Genomic DNA, 25,238 nt, shown 5'->3' with positions numbered 1-25,238 from the left:
TTTTCAGTAGTTTCCTATCTGTCCCAGTGATTAGGTACAACTAGCTAGGGGTCTAGGGAAATTTACACATGAAATCTGAGAATATCGTATGGAGTACATCTCAAATATTTGAACAAATTGTGAAGCTGTCAAAATCCAAGATGGCCACCGGTCGGCCATATTTTTCCTGATATGAGTCCCATAATCAAAACTGCACAACAAGAGATTAGGGGAAACATACAGATAAAATTTGAGGAAGATTTTATAAAACTGGTCTATATTTGAAGTTCGACGATAAACTGGCGGTAGACGACATAACTGGACCACACCCATTACGGCGAGATTTTTACACATCATTCAATGTCTTTTGAAAGAAATGAGAGTAAAACTTTAGTTACATGAGTTAAAAAAACCAGCCAGTTATGTGGACAATGTAATTACCGGTGACGGTGTTTAATGTCGATGGGTAATTACATGAATCAGTCGATAAGATGATACGGAGTCACCAAATAGAAAAATGAAGGAATAGAATGTTATTATTATCCTTTTTTGTGAAAAAAGTAAGACACGATGAAACATGAAGTATTAGGAAAGGATGTAATGGAAAAATGAATAAATAGAATGTTTTTGTTTTTGTCCTTTTTAGTGAAAAACGTAAGACATGAAGTATTAGGAAAGGATGTTAAAGTTATGAAGGAAAAGTAGTGAAAAGAATAGTGGAGGAAAGTATCACCTATGCCATGCCAAAATCGATATCTAAACGGGGATAACGATAACATTTGTGCATCAGGCTAAAACAACCATTCGAATCTTTTCCAGCAGATCATACAGTTTTGAAAGCAGAAAAAACATCAAGAATTTTTTATCGGTTCAGACTAAATCTACTATAAGACAACGAACCCGAAGCTCGACGATAAGACGATATCGTAATAAAAAGTGGTCATTGGTCTCCTCATCTTGATTACAAGAAATAAATGGCTGTCGACAAGATTTCTACGACATATCGGTTTTTAAGAAGCAGAACTTTTATTTATAAGTTGTACACACATACGAAGATTTGTTGCCAATCTCCGTAATAACCGCCTCATGTCCTGAAGGCCCGACAGTCTATTTCTGGCTATTACATAATATCCGTTGTCAGTTTAACATGACACCTCAGTGGAAAATAACGGGTATTAATTAACATGATTTGAACATTTTCGTTACTTCAGTATGTATGATCATGGACTACTTGTAAAAAAGGTTTGCCATCAAATATATTTTAGTTTTTTAAAATGTTATGTCAGCGTTATATACGTCTCTGGTCATGTCAAACAGATTTTTGTAATTTACTTAACCTGACACTGAAGAATAGGAGATCATTGTCATATTTTGAAGACTAGCTTGTGATACTTACGGAATACTTTTGAAAAGGTGATCAGTGTGAGAAATATAAAATTATCAAGTTCTCCTTGACATTTAACTGATAATATTCAGAATTGAAATCAATTTTCAGTTTTATATATATATTTATATACATATGTTTCTTATTCAGGGGCAAATTATGGAATGATTAAAGATCAGTGAGATGGAAGATGAGGTCTCAGATCTGGGATTTGTCAGTGTTAATAGTATTCATATTGGTAAGATATGTAATAAAAGAGTGTTGAATTAAATCTCTCATGTAAAGTCATACTTGAATATTTGGAATTGTCTCATTATTTAAGGTTAAATGGATACCTCTTTTGATTAATTCACTAATCAATACTTATATAACCAATTAACGACATCATCATGTTTGGTAGACTGTAAAATTACTGATGTAAAACTTACATAAAATGACAACTGCAAAGCCACCTGTTATTGTTTAGCAGAAAACCAATGCTTACTCATCATATAGCCACCTGTTTGAGGATGGAGAGTGCAGTTTGTAAGTATAATATACATTACCTACAACAGAACTAATCTTCTGCGTGAATTAAAAATATTATCGCATTGCTGAAAATCAGTCTTTGACATGGTGTTCCCTTCGTGTACTTTTCAAAATCATTGTCCCGTTATCTCAAACTCAAAGATGAATACGACAGTTTGTGATTAACTGATGCTGTCATACTATTTGCTTAGTGCATACATAATGTATTAATGTTTAGTTCCATAACTAAGAAAATTGAATAGGTCAAACAGTGTAACTAGTATGGAATGACATTAGTTAGAATGTACTGATATTAAGGTCTACTGTAAACGTGTGATATTTGTTTTGTTTTCAAGGTTTGCACGTTTTGAGACCAGTGCTGGTGAAGTCCTGAATGAGTACTGTTACAAATGTTTACATACTTCTGATCATGAATATCTCCAGGATTGTATAAATCCTTACTGCCATGATCCGAAGTTTGTGTTAAAGGAAAATGGCAGTTTAACATACTATAATTGTAGGAGAGGTTGTGGTGGGCAGCCTTTAGGTAAGTTTTGTTTACTTCTACAGCACATTGGATATAAGATAATAAAAATGGTATCGTGTATCCATGACTTTGTAATTCTCATGTACTTTTAGGTCACAAGAGTCTCTTGGTCACTGATTCAGTTGAAGACTCATATCTGACTAAATGTGATTGATTTCTTGTAAAAACTTTAAAAAATTTGAACCTATGCTAAAATACAACTGAATGTACTTAAAAGTCACCTCTCGTTCACAACAATTTGATGATTAGTGTGAAAGGAAATCACTGTACCAGTGAAAACATTTTAGTGAAATAAAACCATAATTATTTATGTGAGAAAAATATCCTATAAATGGGTGGCAGAGTGTGACATGTGCCTGTTTGGTGAATCTTTGAGAGAAAAATACATGATTAACAATAAATGAGATTGTTTTTTATTGTCCAGCCTGTGATGCACCAAAGTCGATTGATAATTTGGAATGGTCCTGTAGCGAAGATAAAGAAAATAAACTGCTCTCTAGGAAGTTTTTGCCCTGTCAGACATGTCATGCAGTCTGTTCCCCTGGTTACCAGCTAAAGCAACCTGTGACTATTTCATGTGTGCAGAAAAACTTGACACACTTAAGCTGGAACACCACTGAAGTCAGGACCTACTGTATCAGCATTGAGAAAAGTATGTTCTGGTATCCACACTGACAGCTCAGTGTACAAATAGTTTATGGTATGATGTTGTCTGTCCATGTGTCTGTCCTTATATTTGTTTACTGGGAAAAAAATCACAATTACCTTGTCTTTAAGATAAATAGTTCTGGATTGAATTTTAGCACAGATGTTCAGAACTAATTAAAATCTGAGTCTTATAAGGGATTGTGTTCCTTTCAGATAACTAGATCTGATCACAAGAACAAGGTCATAGTTGAAAAGAAGTTCTTATAACACAATCAGTAGAAGATTTAAGTGTGACATTTCAATAACTACATGGTCACCTTCCTCAGATAAATGACCAGTGTGGAGTGTACTGCCACTGACAAATGTTGTATACGAGAGATGGTACAGAATCTCAAATCTTTGACCAAACAATGCATTACTGAATTGACTACAGTATATTGTTGCCATTTCGTGTATTTTTTGGTCTGTAACCTGTCACACTATCTATGACCTTAGTATACGTAGTCCAACCAAAAAAGTTGGTTGATTCCATACCATCCCGTACACTACATATGTCAGTGCTAGTAGGCTCCACACACTGATCATTTGTGTGATGAACATGACCATGTAATCATGGATAGTCACACTCTAATCTCCTACTGATTGTGTTATAAGAATTTCTATTCCATTGACATAACCAACCTGAAGAAAATGTTCCAAAATACATGGTCACAGTTGCTAAAAAGAGACTTTGTCTTACAAGAACCTCACAAGTTCCCTGTATGTAAAATATCAAATACTCTGTATATAACCCAGAATTTGATCATTTTTGGTAATTTTTCATGGTTAAGGTTTCAAAGCTTAAGATCTCAGAGACCAAATTTTTGACTTTCATAATTAAGTATGAGATATCTTTGTTTATGAAACCATGTTGCCAGAGGTCAAAGCCACAGTTGAAATTTATGAACCAGTATATTTAACTAGAATACCAATGTGATTGAAAAGTTATAACAGTTATAATGTTTTTGATGAAAGTCTTAACCTCTTGTTGTTATAAAGCTTCATGATTTGATAAAGGCATGCAGTTGTTGAACAAATAAATAGTTTTTTCATTCAGAAAAATAATTCAATTCTTTAATGAACCTCTAAATTCATATTTTTTTCTTTATTGATATGAATTTAAATAAATTCAAACATTTTTTTAATTAATGTCTGAATACACTGCATGATTTTTGATTATTTTCCTATAAAATTTATAATGTGAGAAATGAAATTATTATTGAAAATATATTGATAAATCTCTATATGTGCAGTCTGTGGTACTCCTGGCATCCCTGGTGTGACCTTGGAAGATTGCGAGACCTATGACGAGCTTGACCCCTCTACTGGTCAATTCTCATTTTATCAGGATTGTACCACTAGGTGCCACCCTGGCCTACATCAGGTGTTCAGTGTCAACACATCTTGTGGAGAGGATGGCAACTGGAATCATCTAGAAAGACTGGGAAAGATGTGCATTGATCCCTCGCTAGGTAAACCCCAAGTTGTTTAATTGGCATTAAAAGACAGAAAATACAATGTTGGGCTCATCTTAGCGTTGTCTTGCCATGTCTGGGACATGTCCTTGGGTCTGCTGTTACTCCAGTTGACCGACTGTTTTCTACTCCGGAATCCCTCCATTCAGGCTAGCTAAACAAGGCTCTCACACCCTATTTTGGGAATGGGGCCCGGGGCCCTTAGAATTAGGAAAAATAATGGTGTTTTCCTTGGAATTGGGAAAACTTGGGGTCTAAATTGGGTAAAAAAGATATTGTTTTGCATTGGGAATTCGGCCCCAAATCTGGCAGATTGAGAGCCCTGTTAAAATCCCAATTTACTAATATCAACCTCTGTAATCAGGGCTTCTCTCCAAATGAGCCAAATGGTTTGGTGCCAATACTGTTAGTTTTAGAGAGGATTATCTGTACTTATTTCATCACATGGAAATGAATTAGGTTACAAATATTTATAAATAAACACATTGCAGGTTAAACAAACAAAGTGGTACTCTTAAGATTTCCCCAGAAGTTTGGCCTCTGATCTTGGTAATCATTTGCTAGGTGAAATATATCTTTAAACACCCTGGAAAAAAAGTGTAAACAGGTGTTAGTGTTAATACTTAATACTTATTAAGACTGATTTCCTTTTAAAATGAATAAATGATTATGAAACTGTTGAAATGATAGGACTTTTTCTACTTTTGTTATTGCTTTTAGCTGATGAGTCGACAGGGAGCTGTAGGTAAATGAATTGATTGTGAGACTAAGATGACAGGACTATCTCTAACACTGTGAGCTGTAGGTAGTGATAGATTGTGAGACTAAGATGACAGGACTTTCTCTAAGGCTTTGAGCTGTAGATAGTGACAGATTGTGAGACTGTGAGATAACAGGACTATCTCTAAGGCTGTGAGCTGTAGATAGTGACAGATTGTGAGACTGTGAGATGACAGGACGATCTCTAATGCTGCGAGCTGTAGATACTGATAGATTGTGAGACTGTGAGATGATAGGACTATCTCTAAGGCTGTGAGCTGTAGTAAGTGATAGATTTGGAGACTGTGAGATGATAGGACTATCTCTAAGGCTGTGAGCTGTAGTAAGTGATAGATTTGGAGACTGTGAGATTATAGGACTGTCTCTAAGGCTGTGAGCTGTAGTAAGTGATAGATTTGGAGACTGTGAGATTATAGGACTATCTCTAAGGCTGTGAGCTGTAGTAAGTGATAGATTTGGAGACTGTGAGATGATAGGACTATCTCTAAGGCTGTGAGCTGTAGTAAGTGATAGATTTGGAGACTGTGAGAATATAGGACTGTCTCTAAGGCTGTGAGCTGTAGTAAGTGATAGATTGTGAGACTGTGAGATAACAGGACTATCTCTAAGGCTGTGAGCTGTAGATAGTGACAGATTGTGAGACTGTGAGATATCAGGACTATCTCTAAGGCTGTGAGCTGCAGATAGTGACAGATTGTGAGACTGTGAGATAACAGGACTATCTCTAAGGCTGTGAGCTGTAGATAGTGACAGATTGTGAGACTGTGAGATATCAGGACTATCTCTAAGGCTGTGAGCTGTAGATAGTGACAGATTGTGAGACTGTGAGATAACAGGACTATCTCTAAGGCTGTGAACAGTAGATAGTGATCGATTGTGAGATGATATGACTATCTGTAGCACTGTGAAATGTAAATATTGATAGATTTGGAGACTGTGAGATGACAGGACTATCTATTGTCTCTGTTAAGGCTGTGAGTTGATGAACTCAACAGGGAGCTGGAACTGTACTGGTACTTGGTTTAACAGTACCCATGTGTCCTCAGGGGCATTTTGTCAACTTGATTGTGGGCAACTTGAAGATAATGGGAATGCTGTTCTGTGTAACAATACACATTTGTTCCGCTTACATGAAAATTTACAATATCCCTTCTGCTACAAGTATAAAGGTAAGTGAAAATTTACATAATTTGAGTTTTCTTTCAATTTGTATGAATATATCACTACTTTTTTAGAAGTACTGGCGAGATCATTCAAAGATTTCAAGATTTCCTTTGTAAATTGTTTTTTTCTAATCCATATTTACACATTTGATTTGCAATTGCTCAGAAAAAGAAAGGCCAACAGATACCATCTTGGATTTTGCCAATTTGAAATTATGATCACTAAGTAATAGAAAGTATTGGACAGGTTATTTTTTCAGATTTCTGAGATAAGCTAAGTAATCTGATTATACCTTTAATAAATTTGTGTTACCAAGATCATCATTAGAGTGGAGATGTGAAGATTTTTTCTATATCGTGTATGAGAAAATTGAACTCATCAGTAATATAGCTGAATGCATGTGGATTTTTGATGCTCTTAAGTACACACACAATATCCATATAAAAATGAGTTCTATTTTCATCATTGTTTGCATCATGCAGTTCTTTCCCAAACTTTATCACCACTATGCTCATCTATGTGCAGAAGCTAGTGCAAATGAACAATGATCTGTATCATGATATATTTGATTCTAACATTTGCTGACTAAATCAAGTCAGTGTTGCCATTTATGGATTTTTATGCTCCTTGAAGGGAGAGCATATAGTCGCCACTTTGTCTGTCCGTCCATCATAATTTTGTCCATAACATAACACAAAAACTATTAGAAGTATCAACATAAAATGTTATAGGTAAATAGATCACAAGGAGAAGTGCAGTCAACAGAACCATCTTGCTCTTTTTGCATAATTTAGGAGTTATTGTCCTTTGTTATTTTTCATACTTAAATTTTGTCAGGAGTATTACATTAAAAATATAAGAGGTATCAACATGAAACTTCATAGGTAGATAGATCTCAACGAAAAGGAGGGCAATACACAAGTAGCATAACCCTCTTATTGCACTTCTTTTTTATACTTAAATGTTATACCATTCAGGGAGCATAGCCTGTCTCTGACGACCCTTGTTTAAAATGAAATAAACTGAGGACACAAATCTGTCATATTTCTTAATGAATAAAAATGTTAGTATGTTTGATTTTTTTCTGAATCTTTATCTACATGGATTGAATGCAAAAATAATAAATTAATGTATATTATGGAGAAAGTTTGTCGTAATTTTATTTTTTTCAAAGTATTGTGAATGCTTATACACATAATCTCCCGTTGAAGATAATCACAATGACAGGTGTTGTTTTAGGGTAATGCTGCACAGCAGACAGGGACAAACTTTTAAGGAATCAATCTGATTTATATTCTTGCATCAATAATGAACACATTTTATATATTGCAAGATTGAAACATGAATGAAAAAGAATGTATTCCTTCAATATATCCTACAGATATAGTATATCATGTTTAAGTCTTCAGATTATATAGTGGTTGCATCATATGATGAGATAATAACAGCATTTATGAATTATGAAAATGATGTTAAAAAACTTACATATTTTTATGAAAGACATCAATTTTTCATTTCAGATAGGAAAGACAGGGCACGTGAAAGTAAGTCAGTTAATTTCAACTTATTCAAAATATCAAACATTAAATATCATATTGAGCATTCCAATGTCAGGAACTCTGATGAAAATCTTATTGTTTTATTTGTGTTTTAAGCTACCATCTGTTTAGCCCACTCTCATCAGATGGTGGGCTGTTCAAATCACCTTTCTTCTGTTGTCCATGGTCTATTCATCGTCTGTCTGTAAACATTCTTGTTATCACCATTTCTTTAGATATACTGGAGGGATATTCTCAAACTTATATGTAAGTCCCCCTCTGTCTCTCTTATGCCCATTCAATTTTGAGTCTGATTAGTGACACAAAATGATGGACAGATGGCCATCTTGGATTTTGACAGTTGCCCTTTGTTATCACTTTTTCTTGAGAAGTACTGGAGTGAAATATTTCTCAAACTTGATGTGTACATTCCCGATGATTCCTAGTTATCTCCCTTTAGTTTTGAAATTACTGAAGTAAACAATATGGCTGACTGGATACCTTCTTGGATTTTGGACAGTATAATTTGTTACTGCCTTTTCTCAGAAATTTCTAGCACCTTTTGATACAAGTTTAGACTTATCTATATTGTAGAACCAATTAATGAATTAAACTGCATTATACAGTCGTTTTGTCCTTATAGGATGTTTCAGTGATGCCAAGGGCGGGTAATATCATTTTAATCAGTAAATATTTATTTAGACATTATTTTTCAATAAACTATATCAATTTAAAATGCCTCAATAGAGATGGCTTATTCTATAAATCTGAGAGAATTGTAGCGTTGGCCTGATTGTGATGTCATAAAGTTTTAAGCAGAAATGTATCTCATAACTGATAACCATCTTTATACAGCATATATGTATTGTATATTGTTTTTCTCACATGTCTTTATTAATTGATTAACCAGTTTTTAAGTCTGAAGGATGCAGTTTCACAATTTCTGAACTTGGAATCATTAGATGGCTTAACATTAACATATGACTTTATGGATCTATTGATCACACACAGCTGCCAGACAATTACCACACACAGCTGTTAAACAACTACCACACACAGCTGTCATACAAGTACCACACACAGCTGTCATACAACTACCACACACAGCTGTCATACAACTACCACACACAGCTGTCATACAAGTACCACACACAGCTGTCATACAAGTACCACACACAGCTGCCAGACAATTACCACACACAGCTGCCAGACAAGTACCACACACAGCTGCCAGACAATTACCACACACACAGCTGTTAAACAACTACCACACACAGCTGTCAAACAACTACCACAATGAGCTGTCATACAAGTACCACACACAGCTGCCAGACAATTACCACACACACAGCTGTCAGACAACTACCACACACAGCTGTCATACAACTACCACACACAGCTGTCATACAAGTACCACACACAGCTGCCAGACAATTACCACACACACAGCTGTTAAACAACTACCACACACAGCTGTCAAACAACTACCACAATGAGCTGTCATACAACTACCACACACAGCTGCCAGACAATTACCACACACACAGCTGTTAAACAACTACCATACACAGCTGTCATACAACTACCACACACAGCTGTCATACAAGTACCACACACAGCTGCCAGACAATTACCACACACACAGCTGTCATACAAGTACCACACACAGCTGCCAGACAATTACCACACACACAGCTGTTAAACAACTACCACACACAGCTGTCATACAAGTACCACACACAGCTGCCAGACAATTACCACACACACAGCTGTTAAACAACTACCATACACAGCTGTCATACAACTACTACACACAGCTGTCATACAAGTACCACACACAGCTGCCAGACAATTACCACACACACAGCTGTTAAACAACTACCACACACAGCTGTCAAACAACTACCACAATGAGCTGTCATACAACTACCACACACAGCTGCCAGACAATTACCACACACACAGCTGTTAAACAACTACCATACACAGCTGTCATACAACTACCACACACAGCTGTCATACAAGTACCACACACAGCTGCCAGACAATTACCACACACACAGCTGTTAAACAACTACCATACACAGCTGTCATACAACTACCACACACAGCTGTCATACAAGTACCACACACAGCTGTCATACAAGTACCACACACAGCTGTCATACAAGTACCACACACAGCTGCCAGACAATTACCACACACAGCTGCCAGACAAGTACCACACACAGCTGCCAGACAATTACCACACACACAGCTGCCAGACAATTACCACACACACAGCTGTTAAACAACTACCACACACAGCTGTCAAACAACTACCACAATGAGCTGTCATACAACTACCACACACAGCTGCCAGACAATTACCACACACACAGCTGTTAAACAACTACCATACACAGCTGTCATACAACTACCACACACAGCTGTCATACAAGTACCACACACAGCTGCCAGACAATTACCACACACACAGCTGTCATACAAGTACCACACACAGCTGCCAGACAATTACCACACACACAGCTGTTAAACAACTACCACACACAGCTGTCATACAAGTACCACACACAGCTGCCAGACAATTACCACACACACAGCTGTTAAACAACTACCATACACAGCTGTCATACAACTACCACACACAGCTGTCATACAAGTACCACACACAGCTGCCAGACAATTACCACACACACAACTGTTAAACAACTACCACACACAGCTGTCAAACAACTACCACAATGAGCTGTCATACAACTACCACACACAGCTGCCAGACAATTACCACACACACAGCTGTTAAACAACTACCATACACAGCTGTCATACAACTACCACACACAGCTGTCATACAAGTACCACACACAGCTGCCAGACAATTACCACACACACAGCTGTTAAACAACTACCATACACAGCTGTCATACAACTACCACACACAGCTGTCATACAAGTACCACACACAGCTGCCAGACAATTACCACACACACAGCTGTTAAACAACTACCATACACAGCTGTCATACAACTACCACACACAGCTGTCATACAAGTACCACACACAGCTGCCAGACAATTACCACACACACAGCTGTTAAACAACTACCACACACAGCTGTCATACAAGTACCACACACAGCTGCCAGACAATTACCACACACACAGCTGTTAAACAACTACCACACACAGCTGTCATACAAGTACCACACACAGCTGTCATACAACTACCACACACAGCTGTCATACAAGTACCACACACAGCTGCCAGACAATTACCACACACAGCTGTTAAACAACTACCACACACAGCTGTCAAACAACTACCACAATGAGCTGTCATACAACTACCACACACAGCTGCCAGACAATTACCACACACAGCTGTTAAACAACTACCATACACAGCTGTCATACAACTACCACACACAGCTGTCATACAACTACCACACACAGCTGCCAGACAATTACCACACACACAGCTGTTAAACAACTACCATACACAGCTGTTAAACAACTACCACACACAGCTGTCATACAAGTACCACACACAGCTTCCAGACAATTACCACACACAGCTGTCATACAAGTACCACACACAGCTGCCAGACAATTACCACACACACAGCTGTTAAACAACTACCACACACAGCTGTCATACAAGTACCACACACAGCTGTTAAACAACTACCACACACAGCTGTCAAACAACTACCACAATGAGCTGTCATACAACTACCACACACAGCTGCCAGACAATTACCACACACACAGCTGTTAAACAACTACCATACACAGCTGTCATACAACTACCACACACAGCTGTCATACAAGTACCACACACAGCTGCCAGACAATTACACACAGCTGTTAAACAACTACCACACACACACAGCTGTTAAACAACTACCACACACAGCTGTGTCATACAACTACCACACACAGCTGCCAGACAATTACCACACACACAGCTGTTAAACAACTACCATACACAGCTGTCATACAACTACCACACACAGCTGTCATACAAGTACCACACACAGCTGCCAGACAATTACCACACACACACAACACAGCTACCACACACAGCTGTCATACAACACACAGTACCACACACAGCTGTTAAACAACTACCACACACAGCTGTCATACAACTACCACACACAGCTGTCATACAAGTACCACACACAGCTGCCAGACAATTACCACACACAGCTGTTAAACAACTACCACACACAGCTGTCAAACAACTACCACACACAGCTGTCATACAACTACCACACACAGCTGCCAGACAATTACCACACACACAGCTGTTACAACACCACACAGCTGTCATACAACTACCACACACAGCTGTCATACAAGTACCACACACAGCTGCCAGACAAGTACCACACACAGCTGCCAGACAATTACCACACACAGCTTTCATACAAGTACCACACACAGCTGCCAGACAAGTACCACACACAGCTGCCAGACAAGTACCACACACAGCTGCCAGACAATTACCACACACACAGCTGTTAAACAACTACCATACACAGCTGTTAAACAACTACCACAATGAGCTGTCATACAACTACCACACACAGCTGCCAGACAATTACCACACACACAGCTGTTAAACAACTACCATACACAGCTGTCATACAACTACCACACACAGCTGTCATACAAGTACCACACACAGCTGCCAGACAATTACCACACACACAGCTGTTAAACAACTACCACACACAGCTGTTAAACAATTACCACACACAGCTGTCATACAAGTACCACACACAGCTGCCAGACAATTACCACACACAGCTGTTAAACAATTACCACACACAGCTGTCATACAAGTACCACACACAGCTGTCAGACAACTACCACACACAGCTGTCATACAACTACCACACACAGCTGTCATACAAGTACCACACACAGCTGCCAGACAATTACCACACACAGCTGTTAAACAACTACCACACACAGCTGTCAAACAACTACCACAATGAGCTGTCATACAACTACCACACACAGCTTTCATACAAGTACCACACACAGCTGTCATACAAGTACCACACACAGCTGTCAGACAACTACCACACACAGCTGTCATACAACTACCACACACAGCTGTCATACAAGTACCACACACAGCTGCCAGACAATTACCACACACAGCTGTTAAACAACTACCACACACAGCTGTCAAACAACTACCACAATGAGCTGTCATACAACTACCACACACAGTTGTCATACAACTGCCCACACAGTTGTCGTACAACTACCACACACAGTTGTCATACAACTGCCCACACAGTTGTCGTACAACTACCACACACAGTTGTCGTACAACAACCACACACAGCTGTCATTCAAGTACCACACACAGCTGCCTGCAACCTCCACACACAGCTGTCATACAACTACCATACACAGCTGTCATACAACAACCATACACAGCTGTCATACAAGTACCACACACAGCTGCCTGACAACTGCCACACACAGCTGTCATACAAGTACCACACACAGCTGTCATACAAATACCACACACAGTTGCCTGACAACTGCCACACACAGCTGTCATACAACAACCACACGCAGCTGTCATACAACAACCACACACAGCTGTCATACAAGTACCACACACAGCTGCCTGACAACTGCCACACACAGCTGTCATACAACTACCACACACAGCTGCCATACAAGTACCACACACAGCTGCCTGACAACTGCCACACACAGCTGTCATACAACAACCACACACAGCTGTCATACAAGTTCCACACACAGCTGCCTGACAACTGCCACACACAGCTGCCTGACAACTGCCACACACAGCTGTCATACAACAACCACACACAGCTGTCATACAAGTACCACACACAGCTGCCTGACAACTGCCACACACAGCTGTCATACAACAACCACACACAGCTGTCCTAACTATCAAAACATGGTGATGAGAGATTACATATTTCATTCCTCATGGATAGAAAAGATCAAAGTTTACTGAGCAAATAAAAGTGAATACATTTGTTGAATAGTTAAACACAATGTGTATAGTTTGTTCTTAAGCAATCAATTAATCACATAGGATTGTAGACAATATTTTTTCATGAAAATATTTCATTTTAGGGACATATTTTGTTGATTTCATGAACAACCAATTATTAGTGAAAATAGCATGCCCACTGAAATATCTGACTGTGCAGTATATGACTGGAAAAGCTTACTCTAATACTATACACCTTATTAAATCTAAACTAATGTTGTCTTTACAGATAATGGGTACAGTATTTATGTCGCAGTAACTTTGATCTCACTTATGTTGCTGTCAGTGTGTAAGTGCAATGGATGGGGGAAAATTGTATCCATTCAAAGGAAATGCAGACTTTGGATGAAAAATTGTAAGTAACATATGTAAGTTTTGTACCACTTCATCTTATATTAAAAATTACCAGGTTAGGGTTAGAACCTGGTACACTTTATTTTGAGATAAAGTGGTAAAGGTTAGAACCATTAGATAAAGTGGTAAAGGTTTGAAGTGCCATAATTTTACCTTGAGATAAAGTGGTAAAGGTTTGAAGTGCCATAATTTTACCTTGAGATAAAGTGGTAAAGGTTTGAAGTGCCATAATTTTACCTTGAGATAAAGTGGTAAAGGTTTGAAGTGCCATAATTTTACCTTGAGATAAAGTGGTAAAGCTTAGAACTGCCATAATTTTACCTTGAGATAAAGTGGTAAAGGTTTGAACTGCCTTAATTTTACCTTGAGATAAAGTGGTAAAGGTTTGAACTGCCATAATTTTACCTTGAGATAAAGTGGTAAAGGTTTGAAGTGCCATAATTTTACCTTGAGATAAAGTGGTAAAGGTTTGAACTGCCTTAATTTTACCATGAGATAAAGTGGTAAAGCTTAGAACTGCCATAATTTTACCTTGAGATAAAGTGGTAAAGGTTTGAAGTGCCATAATTTTACCTTGAGATAAAGTGGTAAAGGTTTGAAGTGCCATAATTTTACCTTGAGATAAAGTGGTAAAGGTTTGAAGTGCCATAATTTTACCTTGAGATAAAGTGGTAAAGGTTTGAAGTGCCATAATTTTACCTTGAGATAAAGTGGTAAAGGTTTGAACTGCCTTAATTTTACCATGAGATAAAGTGGTAAAGGTTAGAACCCCCTAAATCTTACCATTAGATAAAGTGGTAAAGGTTTGAAGTGCCATAATTTTACCTTGAGATAAAGTGGTAAAGGTTTGAAGTGCCATAATTTTACCTTGAGATAAAGTGGTAAAGGTTTGAAGTGCCATAATTTTACCTTGAGATAAAGTGGTAAAGGTTTGAAGTGCCATAATTTTACCTTGAGATAAAGTGGTAAAGGTTAGAACCCCCTAAATCTTACCATTAGATAAAGTGGTAAAGGTTTGAACTGCCATAATTTTACCTTGAGATAAAGTGGTAAAGGTTTGAAGTGCCATAATTTTACCTTGAGATAAAGTGGTAAAGCTTACCATAATTTTACCTTGAGATAAAGTGGTAAAGGTTTGAAGTGCCATAATTTTACCTTGAGATAAAGTGGTAAAGCTTAGAACTGCCATAATTTTACCTTGAGATAAAGTGGTAAAGGTTTGAAGTGCCATAATTTTACCTTGAGATAAAGTGGTAAAGGTTTGAACTGCCATAATTTTACCTTGAGATAAAGTGGTAAAGGTTTGAAGTGCCATAATTTTACCTTGAGATAAAGTGGTAAAGGTTTGAAGTGCCATAATTTTACCTTGAGATAAAGTGGTAAAGGTTTGAAGTGCCATAATTTTACCTTGAGATAAAGTGGTAAAGGTTTGAACTGCCATAATTTTACCTTGAGATAAAGTGGTAAAGGTTAGAACCCCCTAAATCTTACCATTAGATAAAGTGGTAAAGGTTTGAAGTGCCATAATTTTACCTTGAGATAAAGTGGTAAAGGTTAGAACCCCCTAAATCTTACCATTAGATAAAGTGGTAAAGGTTTGAAGTGCCATAATTTTACCTTGAGATAAAGTGGTAAAGGTTAGAACCCCCTAAATCTTACCATTAGATAAAGTGGTAAAGGTTTGAAGTGCCATAATTTTACCTTGAGATAAAGTGGTAAAGGTTTGAAGTGCCATAATTTTACCTTGAGATAAAGTGGTAAAGGTTTGAAGTGCCATAATTTTACCTTGAGATAAAGTGGTAAAGGTTAGAACCCCCTAAATCTTACCATGAGATAAAGTGGTAAAGGTTAGAACCCCCTAAATCTTACCATGAGATAAAGTGGTAAAGGTTAGAACCCCCTAAATCTTACCATGAGATAAAGTGGTAAAGGTTAGAACCCCCTAAATCTTACCATTAGATAAAGTGTTAAAGGTATGAACTTTGTACACTTTATGTTGAGATGAAATGGAAAATGCTACAGCTGGCATTTGCCGAGCTCAACTGAATTCCTCCAGCTGATGGAGAATCTTTTGAATCTTTTGGCTGGCACAAGCCAAAGACTGTTGAATGCCTTTGACTGGCTGTATTGAATGGCTTCACCTGGCTGAGTACAAGACCATTGAATACCTTTGGCCAACATTGTACTACATGTTTCACATTGGTATCTAATGATAAATGGGAGGATCACCTCAAAAACTTGTTCTAGATGCACTATCATCAGGATTGAAGAGTGAAGTTTAATTAGATAAACCCTATGAAGTAATAGATGGAGCCACACTAAAAGTTCAAACTCAAGACTGACTGAAATGATTACACAAATGAATACATATAGCAACAAAAACCTTTCCAAAATGCTAGCAAAATATTGTTGATTGTATCTGTATTGAATGCTAGCAAGGGACATGCATCAACTTAACAGTTATTCACAGAATATTTGTTACATAAACTCTCAGCTATATAACAAATATCCACCACACTATATGTACTTATATGTTTTTGTTGTAGGGAGGTCATATGTGGTTGGTCTATCCATAAACAGTTCCTATTGTTGTTATTGGGAAATACGGGAGGGATATTTCTCAGATTTCAAACGTAGCTTCCTCCAAGTATGATCGTTTAATTTTGACACTAAAGTAGAGTGAAAACGGCCACATTAGCTTTTTGAAAGAAAGAACTTATTATCACTGTCTCAGGATTTTCACCCTGGCTGTTTCTTAACAGATCTCCTTGGACTCTAATTGTGCAGTTTTAAGACTGATTGAAAAAAATTTTGTAACAGGTGGCCATCTTGGATTTTGAATGCTGACATTTGTTATCACTATTAGTTAATGCATGCATGAATCTTTCTCGATTTTCTTACATATATTCTTCTTGATTAATGTATTTGCATAATTTCACTTTTATTGAGAAATGAAAAATTCATGGTAAGCTTCATGCCATTATGAACTGTAACAGTTTGGGAAAATGTGTATGTGGAAAAAGGAGAAAAAGGCAAAATCTGTCACAAGGATCGTACTTATACATATATATTTTGTTTTTTTAGATTCAGGAGAGTGCAGTAAATATGCAGGTGTTAATCCTGGTCCAACCGCTGCTGGTGTTAATCCTGGTCCAACCGCTGCTGGTGTTAATCCTGGTCCAACCGCTGCTGGTGTTAATCCTGGTCCAACTGCTGCTGGTGTTAATCCTGGTCCAACTGCTGCTGGTGTTAATCCTGGGCCAACTGCAGCTGGTGTTAATCCTGGTCCAACTGCTGCTGGTGTTAATCTAGATCCAACTGCAGCTGGTGTTAATCCTGGTCCAACTGCTGCTAGTGTTAATCCTGGTCCAGCCGCTGCTGGTGTTAATCCTGGTCCAACCGCTGCTGGTGTTAATCCTGGTCCAACCGCTGCTGGTGTTAATCCTGGTCCAACTGCTGCTGGTGTTAATCCTGGTCCAACCGCTGCTGGTGTTAATCCTGGTTTATCTCCTGGTGTTAATCCTGGTCTTCCTACTGATGGAGTTGATCCAGATAGGTTGTTCCCTGCTGATAATTTTGACTCATTTGGATCTGCAGAACTTTTTGGTAAGTCTTTAATTTTTAGCTCACCAATCTCAAAGAGCTATTATGGTATATTTCAGCATAGGTCATCCCTCTGTCTGTTTATCAACCTTTTTCCTAAGGATTGCAACTAGTCATGAATGCTTAGGTTGATTTTGACCATAAGATGTCAGAAGCCTTCCTTAGGAAAGTTGAACAAATTTTGTATAAATGGTGGGTCTCTGGCCCCTTGAGGCAGGAAGGATGGAGCCTAATAAGGGAAATACAGCAAATGGTCTTCTGTAGAAGTGTCAGGAATCTATCCCAATTTGATCAGAAGCATACTTAGGTGAAGGGGAATCAGTCTCATTTAAATAGTAGGTCTGTTCCCTCTGGGTCGGGAGGGACGGGGCCAAATAATGGAAACAGAAGAAATTTTGTAAAATCCTTCTTTTTTTTGGAATGCCTTGATTCATGTTCCAATTTGGTCCGAAGCATACTTATTTAAAAGGAATAAAATTTTTGTATCAACCAAGAGTCTGACAGAGATTTCAGGCCCTATAGGGTAAATGTAAGTTCTTAAAAATTCCTCTTTCTTACAAGGATATTGTCAAAGTGTTTTTTATGAGTGACGAATTTTACTTCTGTTTGACAACAAGCTCAGAAAGCAATAGGGAAATTATCAAAGAAATTATTTATGATATTTGAAAGTCAAATGATTGAATAGTTGAATTAGCCAAGTGAACAATGCAGGTCCCTTGTGCCTCTTGTATTTATTGAAACTAGAAATTAAGTATATTGATTATACTTTGATATCAAGTAATAGATACATATGTAATATATAAATATTTGCTCTGCATCATATTTATGTCTACAGAATGCCACTGTTGTGAGAAAGTTACAAAGTGACATGATATCATACTTGTATCTTTTTGTTGCAAAATGGGCTGTTCTAAAAACTTCCCATATTTATGTATGGACTGTGAAATATCTCTATAATACCATCAGCTTATAGCTACTGGCTATACAGAAACCCAATAAAGCTTTATCAAACTTGAACAAAAATATAGCAGTGAGTGTTAATGACCATGACTTACCAAAATCGTATTAAGCCATGCTAGAGTAGACATTGATTTTGAGATGTTTTTTTTTTTTTTAAATTCTACTCCTCTAGAGTGAATGAATGGATGTTGCCCAGATCTGATCTAAAGCATTCTCTGGTGAAAGGGAATCAATCTTGTAAACACATAAGGCCTCAGACCCCTGGGGCAGGAGAGTTGGGGCCCAATGCGGGCAATAGAATAAATTCTTAATAATCCTATTCCTCCTGTAAGAATGAATGGGTATCATCCAGACTTGGAGGGATGGACCTCCATTGGGGAAATGTAAATTCTTAAAAGTCCGTCTTCCATACAAGAATATTGTCCAGATTTGGTCTGAAGCAAATTTTATGAATAGAGAATCTGTTTTACCAAAAGGCCAGGATCCAATAAGGAAATTATTTCAGAAATTATTTTTATGAAGATTATAGAGCCAATGCTGTAGTCTTTAGTAGTGGATTACAGTAACTTCGCCGCCCGTCTGGATACCGAATGTATGCAGGGGATTAAGGAGAAAGGGAAAACTTAGAGTAAAGATAACTCAATCCAACAGGTCGAAGGGCAGGTTCCTCAAAATTTGTTAAGGTAGTCGGTGAATAAATTTTGAGGAACCTGCCCCCCGACCTGTTGGATTGAGTCATCTTTACTCTAAGAAATTATTTTTCTTACATGTATTTGAAAATTCTTTTTTAAATATACAAAGTTAAAACATCCAGGTGAGCGATATAGGCCCCTTAGGCCTCTTTTTACTGTAGATTTTTAAGTCTCTTTAGTAAGGTCGCCAGCTTGTATGTGATATATTAAGTTTGGGTAAATGGCCTTGATAAGATATCATTCATCGTTTCTTATTTCGTTCAAGATTCCACACTGGATGAAAAGTTACTGAACTCTTGTGAAGGAGACAGCCTGATGAACGATGCTAATAAACTTGAGGATCCTTTGTCCAGTTATGATACATCTGAGTGTAGTACAAGATCTAGTGGTGATGGACTATCCCAATCTTTACTATAGGTCGAAGTATCCAGTGAGGAATGATTCTGTGAGCAAAAGTCACTAAAATTTTTGCCAGTTATTGAAATTCTTTGTAATTTACCTATCTAGGGTAGCTCTGCAGGCTATAGAGCATAATATTTGTACCCGAAATTCTTAGTGTATGAACACAGGAGTAGGAGAAAGAGACCATTCACTTTAGATCTAACATCTTCTTTTCTGAAACAGATACTTTTTTATCCTCAATGAAACACTTTTGCAAGTGATATTAACTTGGGTTACATCCGTCCATGTGTTCTTGCATTTGCTTTTCCCGGCACTAACTCTGTTTTCAAGCTAGTACTTCCCTAGTGCCTTTTGCTGTGGAGCAGCTCTCATGTTCAATACAATGTCTGCTAGAAACAGAAAGGCCGAACTACAAATTGCGGTTGTATGGGTCATGACTCCAAAACCGTTAAATATAACTACCTGAAACTTTGTACAACTATCATGCTAGCATTTAGGTAACGTCTTTTGCTATGGAGGAGTTCTAATACTTTATATCTAACCATGGAAACAGGTAAAACTAAAAGTTGCGTTGTTTTGCACATACATCATTCACATCCTCTCTGAAACCCATCCATCCCTCCCATCCATCTCTCAGACCCATCCCTCACATTCATCTTGGTTTGATAGGTATTTGAGACAACCTGATATAATGGTTATTAGATAGACAAAAATGTAATATTCAAGATTCTGAGTTAAGATATCTAAGTAAATAATCTGTGTCCAGAAAACTGTTTGAAAAAGTCATATAGCAATTCATAAAGTAACATATCAGAAATTGTAGAAATGGTAACTTTGTATGAAATTGTAATGACTCCTTCTGTGTGATTTAATATTGAGATGAAATGGGAGAGTTATCTCTTTGGAGAAATGTTAGATAAATGTACTGTTTGTATAGGATAATCATATTGGTAAGTTGTTTCATTGTTCTACTGATCAGTCAGGTAGTTGAAGAATCATAATTGTTCTTGAACTGGTATCGGTCTTAATTGAGGCCCCACTGAGTATACAGTATTGTTCTGGCAATAAGTCCATGTCATAAACTCATCCAAATTAAGTAGTTGTTAGAGTATGTTCCCTCAATATCCTGATAACTACAATACTATCTTTGCTTCATCAGAAGCATTGAAAATTTTATGGTGTGATTCATGGAAAAAAATTGGTCGTATTTAATATCTTATAAAAATGTAGATCCATATCATTATATGTATTATAGATTTTTATTATTCAATTTTATATAACTTTTATTTTTACGCTTTTTATCTTTGATCAAGAATTCCAACTACCAGTACTTATTTCCAGTATGTTTATACATATATCTCAGCAAATTTTCAGCAATATTTGGTAATTAACAACATTGAACCTTTCATAGCATACTTGTGCTTAGCTTAAATCTGATCAGGATTAGACATGTCGGAGTGTATAGGTTTGTGTGATAAAAACATGTGCCTATTGGTATTAGCCTAAAATGGATCAGGATGAGACATGTCAAAGTGTAGAGGTTTGTGTGATAAAAACATGTGCCTATTGGTATTAGCCTAAAATAGATCAGGAAAATTAATTTAGATTGTATAGGTTTGTGATAAAAACATGGCTGTTGGTATTAGCTTAAATTTGAAATTTTACCCTGTTTTTATAGACATGTCTGCTTTACTTGTGGTTCCTAAGCAGAAATTATTACATTGTATATAATTTATAATACATTTTATAGCAGATCTGTGATAATGTATTTTTTACCAAGTGGGACAAATAGTTCTTTTTTAATTAATTATTTTTGATTTTAAACATTTGGGAAAAATGAAACTTGGCCGATATTTTTGCATATGATCAGAATGATGAGAGAGTATTCTATTATTTTGTTATTGATGTAGAAGCAATGAGGGCATGATACAAGCATATTAGTACAACTGTGATAACAGGGTACCCATTTAATCAGTGCAACTATACTGCAATAAAGTTACAAAACACATATGTGTGGAAATGAAATGTAAATGAATAAAACTCCCACTATCTGACAGCTCTCCTGATCCCAGAAGGCTACAATATTATGATCAATGTTCAACAGACGTCTAATACTCCTATAAGACTTCGAATAAATGTAATAAACATATTTTTTGAGACAATTCTTTGTGAAAGACGTTTTCCTGAAATAAACAGAGAAAACATGTTTAGAAATTTGTTGTTGTTCCTCTAAAAGTGTTGGGGTGGGGTTGGGGGGTGGGAGTTACAAAGCATGAAGCCATGGTTTTGTTTTAAATGCATTTGGGAACAGGAGATAAAAATGTGATGTATTTTCAGAAAGAACATGCTGTTTTCCTGAAGGTCAAATAATTACCCGGTATGTGCTAAAAAAATCTTCAAACAGTATAAAATAAAAACAGTAATTAGAAGTTTTGTGCAAAGTAATTAAAATTAATTGACAATATTGCTTTGTATATTTTTTAAGGAAAAACATGCAAAGGTGAAAATCTGGTTTTAATTGAAGTATTGTAAAGTGAACGTAAATGAATTGTTTACACTTGGTTTTATTAGTACAAAGGGACTGCCACTTACACTAAAACCCACTGAAGCGAAATTTCAACTTTCAAAATGGCTGTCATGTTCCCCGATAACCACAAAAATTCAATGTTCTTACAAATGCTGAATCAATATGCTTACATGAATGCTAAATAATAGATATAAGTTGGTTCACACATTAGACCACCTAATCTGGAATCAAATAAAACTTCTTCGTCCCGGAATCTGATGTGCCATGTCAATATTGGTCTACATCGTGCAGTAATGTTGTTCTAATTGTCGAAGTCGACCATACCTGATGCCTTGAAAAGGTTGGTAGGGAAATCTACATTACTAGAGGTTTGTCTGTCAAGTAGGACACTGGCAATAATAATCCTTTATAGGGTTATTGGCGTCGAAGCTGTCAGGCTGGTTTCAAACATTTTACTTTACACTGCTCTAATGCCTGCAGTGGATCTAACATTATACAATGTCTCACGAGTGCTGATAGATCCAGATCTCCTAATCACCATCATTACTGAAGTGATCACTATGTAGCCAGCTGCTGATGATATCTGGTAAGTGCCACAGCATATTGTCCAATGGTATTCCATGTCTAACTATTGAAAGTCACAATTATCCACAGTAGCAACTAGTTTTACAAATAGTTACTTGGCCTTCTGGTGAAATCTGGCTCATTTGTTGTGAACACTAAGGTGCATTTTCATTTTGGCAGCCAGCTCCTTATCCTTTACGTCTTGCTCTTATGTTTTAACATATATGGGTACTCAGATTCCATTAAGACAGGCTGTTACTATTCTAATAAGTGTCTCAATGACATCAATAAAAATCGTTGGAGACAAGTTGTGTTTTGAAAAACAGCCATTGCTTGAATCGTACATGATATGACTCCACTACCCATCTGGATTTAGTTATGGGTTCTATCAAGGTTAGCTTTTAGGTTGACATAATGAGTCTTCCCAAGTTTTGGATGGCATATTTGTTGTTAAACCATGTGATTCCAAATCTGGCAAAACATCCTGAAACCCTCAATCAACAAGGTCATCTTTCTCCAGCCAGGAAAGACTATCCATGATGGCTTTTGTAATCTTTGCATCATTATTAAAAGTCCCACTATGTCCAGAATCAGACAGGGCTTTGCTCGTGAACTTCTAATAGTTCTACTTCTTCTGGCCACAGTAAGAGATTCTCTGGAGCTTGTGATCAGAACTCTTAGGAATAAAGATATAAGTGCCATCAAGTATGGCAATCGCCTGCTGGCCAAGAAATGCTTCTGAGAACACAGTGTTATGCTCCAGAATATTTTCTCTTGTAAGATGTTCTTCTCCTAGCAGCAAAGGTTATTTCTAATGCTCTTACTATGGAATGAAATGTTTTTGAGATACTGGAAACTGACATGTTAAAAAGAGTTTAACACCATTTCCATGATATATCCATCTTTATTTTTACACAGAACAACAGTAATGCATTCTTGTGGTTTGGAGTGTAGATACGAGTGCTAATAGAGTATGAACAATAAGGGCGAACTTTTAGAAATTGTGTTCTTGTCAAACCAGTCCAGGCTTTACAATCTGCATCATCCAGAGAGGAGAAACCGACAATAAAAGATGACTCCTACTTTGATAGCATTTGTGATATCTCCCAAAGATCATCATTGATTTGCTTTTACCTGGAAGGTTACAAGCTTGGAAGTCAACATTTATCTTTCATCAGTGCAGATTGTAACGTTAGGGTTAAGATCTTTCTCTACGAGATGATGTGAACAGATGTGTGAAGACCAAGGACTCCACAGCTTGTGACAAAAGATGAGTTGGTTTTTTGTGCACTTGGGCAATATGGTCGAGTTTTGATTAAAGCTCTTTTTGCGTGGGAAAACTGGCCATAAAACAGATCCTGTATGGACATTTCACATCAACATTTTCACCTTCTGGTTGCAGCTTCTTTTCTGATACTTCTTAAACCACTTACCACATAAACCAATCTCTTGATCATCAGTAAAGTTATTGCCATCTGCTTTTAAAACATCAAACAACCAATTGTGGTGGAGAAGTCTTATATTTTCAGCAGATTTCTTGGTTTTAATGTCTCTCCTAAAGACAACTTAGCAACCTGCACCTACACATCTACCTCACATTGTGAGAATGGTACTGTACTTGGTGTTTAAAGTCACATCAAAAGAACAATTGATAATATAGGGATATATGGGGTATATGATATATTATTGGAAGATTTGTATAATAACTATCGGTCATAAAGTATATTGTATTTAACATCCTAATTATAATTGACAGATATAGGCACTCAAGGAGATGTCGGCATTACTTGTATACATGATAGGGGTTATTATATGATAGGAAAGACGTGTACATGAAGGTTTGGAGTGTAACTGGGTGGTCGCCTATGTCCACCATCGTTCAACAAGTTGTTGGGGTGATACACATCAAAGTAAAAAACCAACACTTTTGCACAAATGGTGAAGTTTCGATCTTTGATCAGGGTTAGGGTAAGAGATAAAGCTATCTATATGTTAAATAACTTTGAATGGACTGA

At 37.1% G+C, this 25,238-nt stretch overlaps 1 protein-coding gene across 4 annotated transcripts; it reads left to right on the top strand.

Annotated features, from left to right (window-relative positions):
- The first annotated feature begins 1,131 nt into the window (after window positions 1–1,131).
- LOC132550176 (uncharacterized) lies at window positions 1,132–22,346 on the top strand. 4 transcript variants are annotated; one of them, XM_060214205.1, is made up of 11 exons: window positions 1,132–1,189; window positions 1,514–1,601; window positions 1,830–1,888; window positions 2,227–2,417; window positions 2,842–3,069; window positions 4,358–4,576; window positions 6,331–6,528; window positions 8,044–8,067; window positions 14,351–14,476; window positions 17,560–18,081; window positions 19,996–22,346. In XM_060214205.1, the coding sequence occupies exons 2-11, from the start codon at window positions 1,554–1,556 to the stop codon at window positions 20,145–20,147; spliced, it is 1,767 nt and encodes a 588-aa protein (XP_060070188.1). In that variant the 5' UTR covers window positions 1,132–1,189; window positions 1,514–1,553; the 3' UTR covers window positions 20,148–22,346. The 4 variants fall into 4 exon arrangements, with proteins under 4 accessions (XP_060070188.1, XP_060070190.1, XP_060070186.1 ...); XM_060214207.1 differs by having other exon boundaries at window positions 1,135–1,221; window positions 1,833–1,888; XM_060214203.1 differs by having other exon boundaries at window positions 1,135–1,221.
- The last annotated feature ends 2,892 nt before the right edge of the window (window positions 22,347–25,238 follow it).

Source organism: Ylistrum balloti, unplaced genomic scaffold (genome assembly GCF_031769215.1).
Source record: "Ylistrum balloti isolate Yb309-2 unplaced genomic scaffold, AGI_CSIRO_Ybal_v1 Utg370110, whole genome shotgun sequence".
NCBI lineage: Eukaryota > Metazoa > Mollusca > Bivalvia > Pectinida > Pectinidae > Ylistrum > Ylistrum balloti.
Note: the sequence above shows the minus strand (reverse complement) of the source record. Positions and strands in the feature narration are given on the sequence as shown.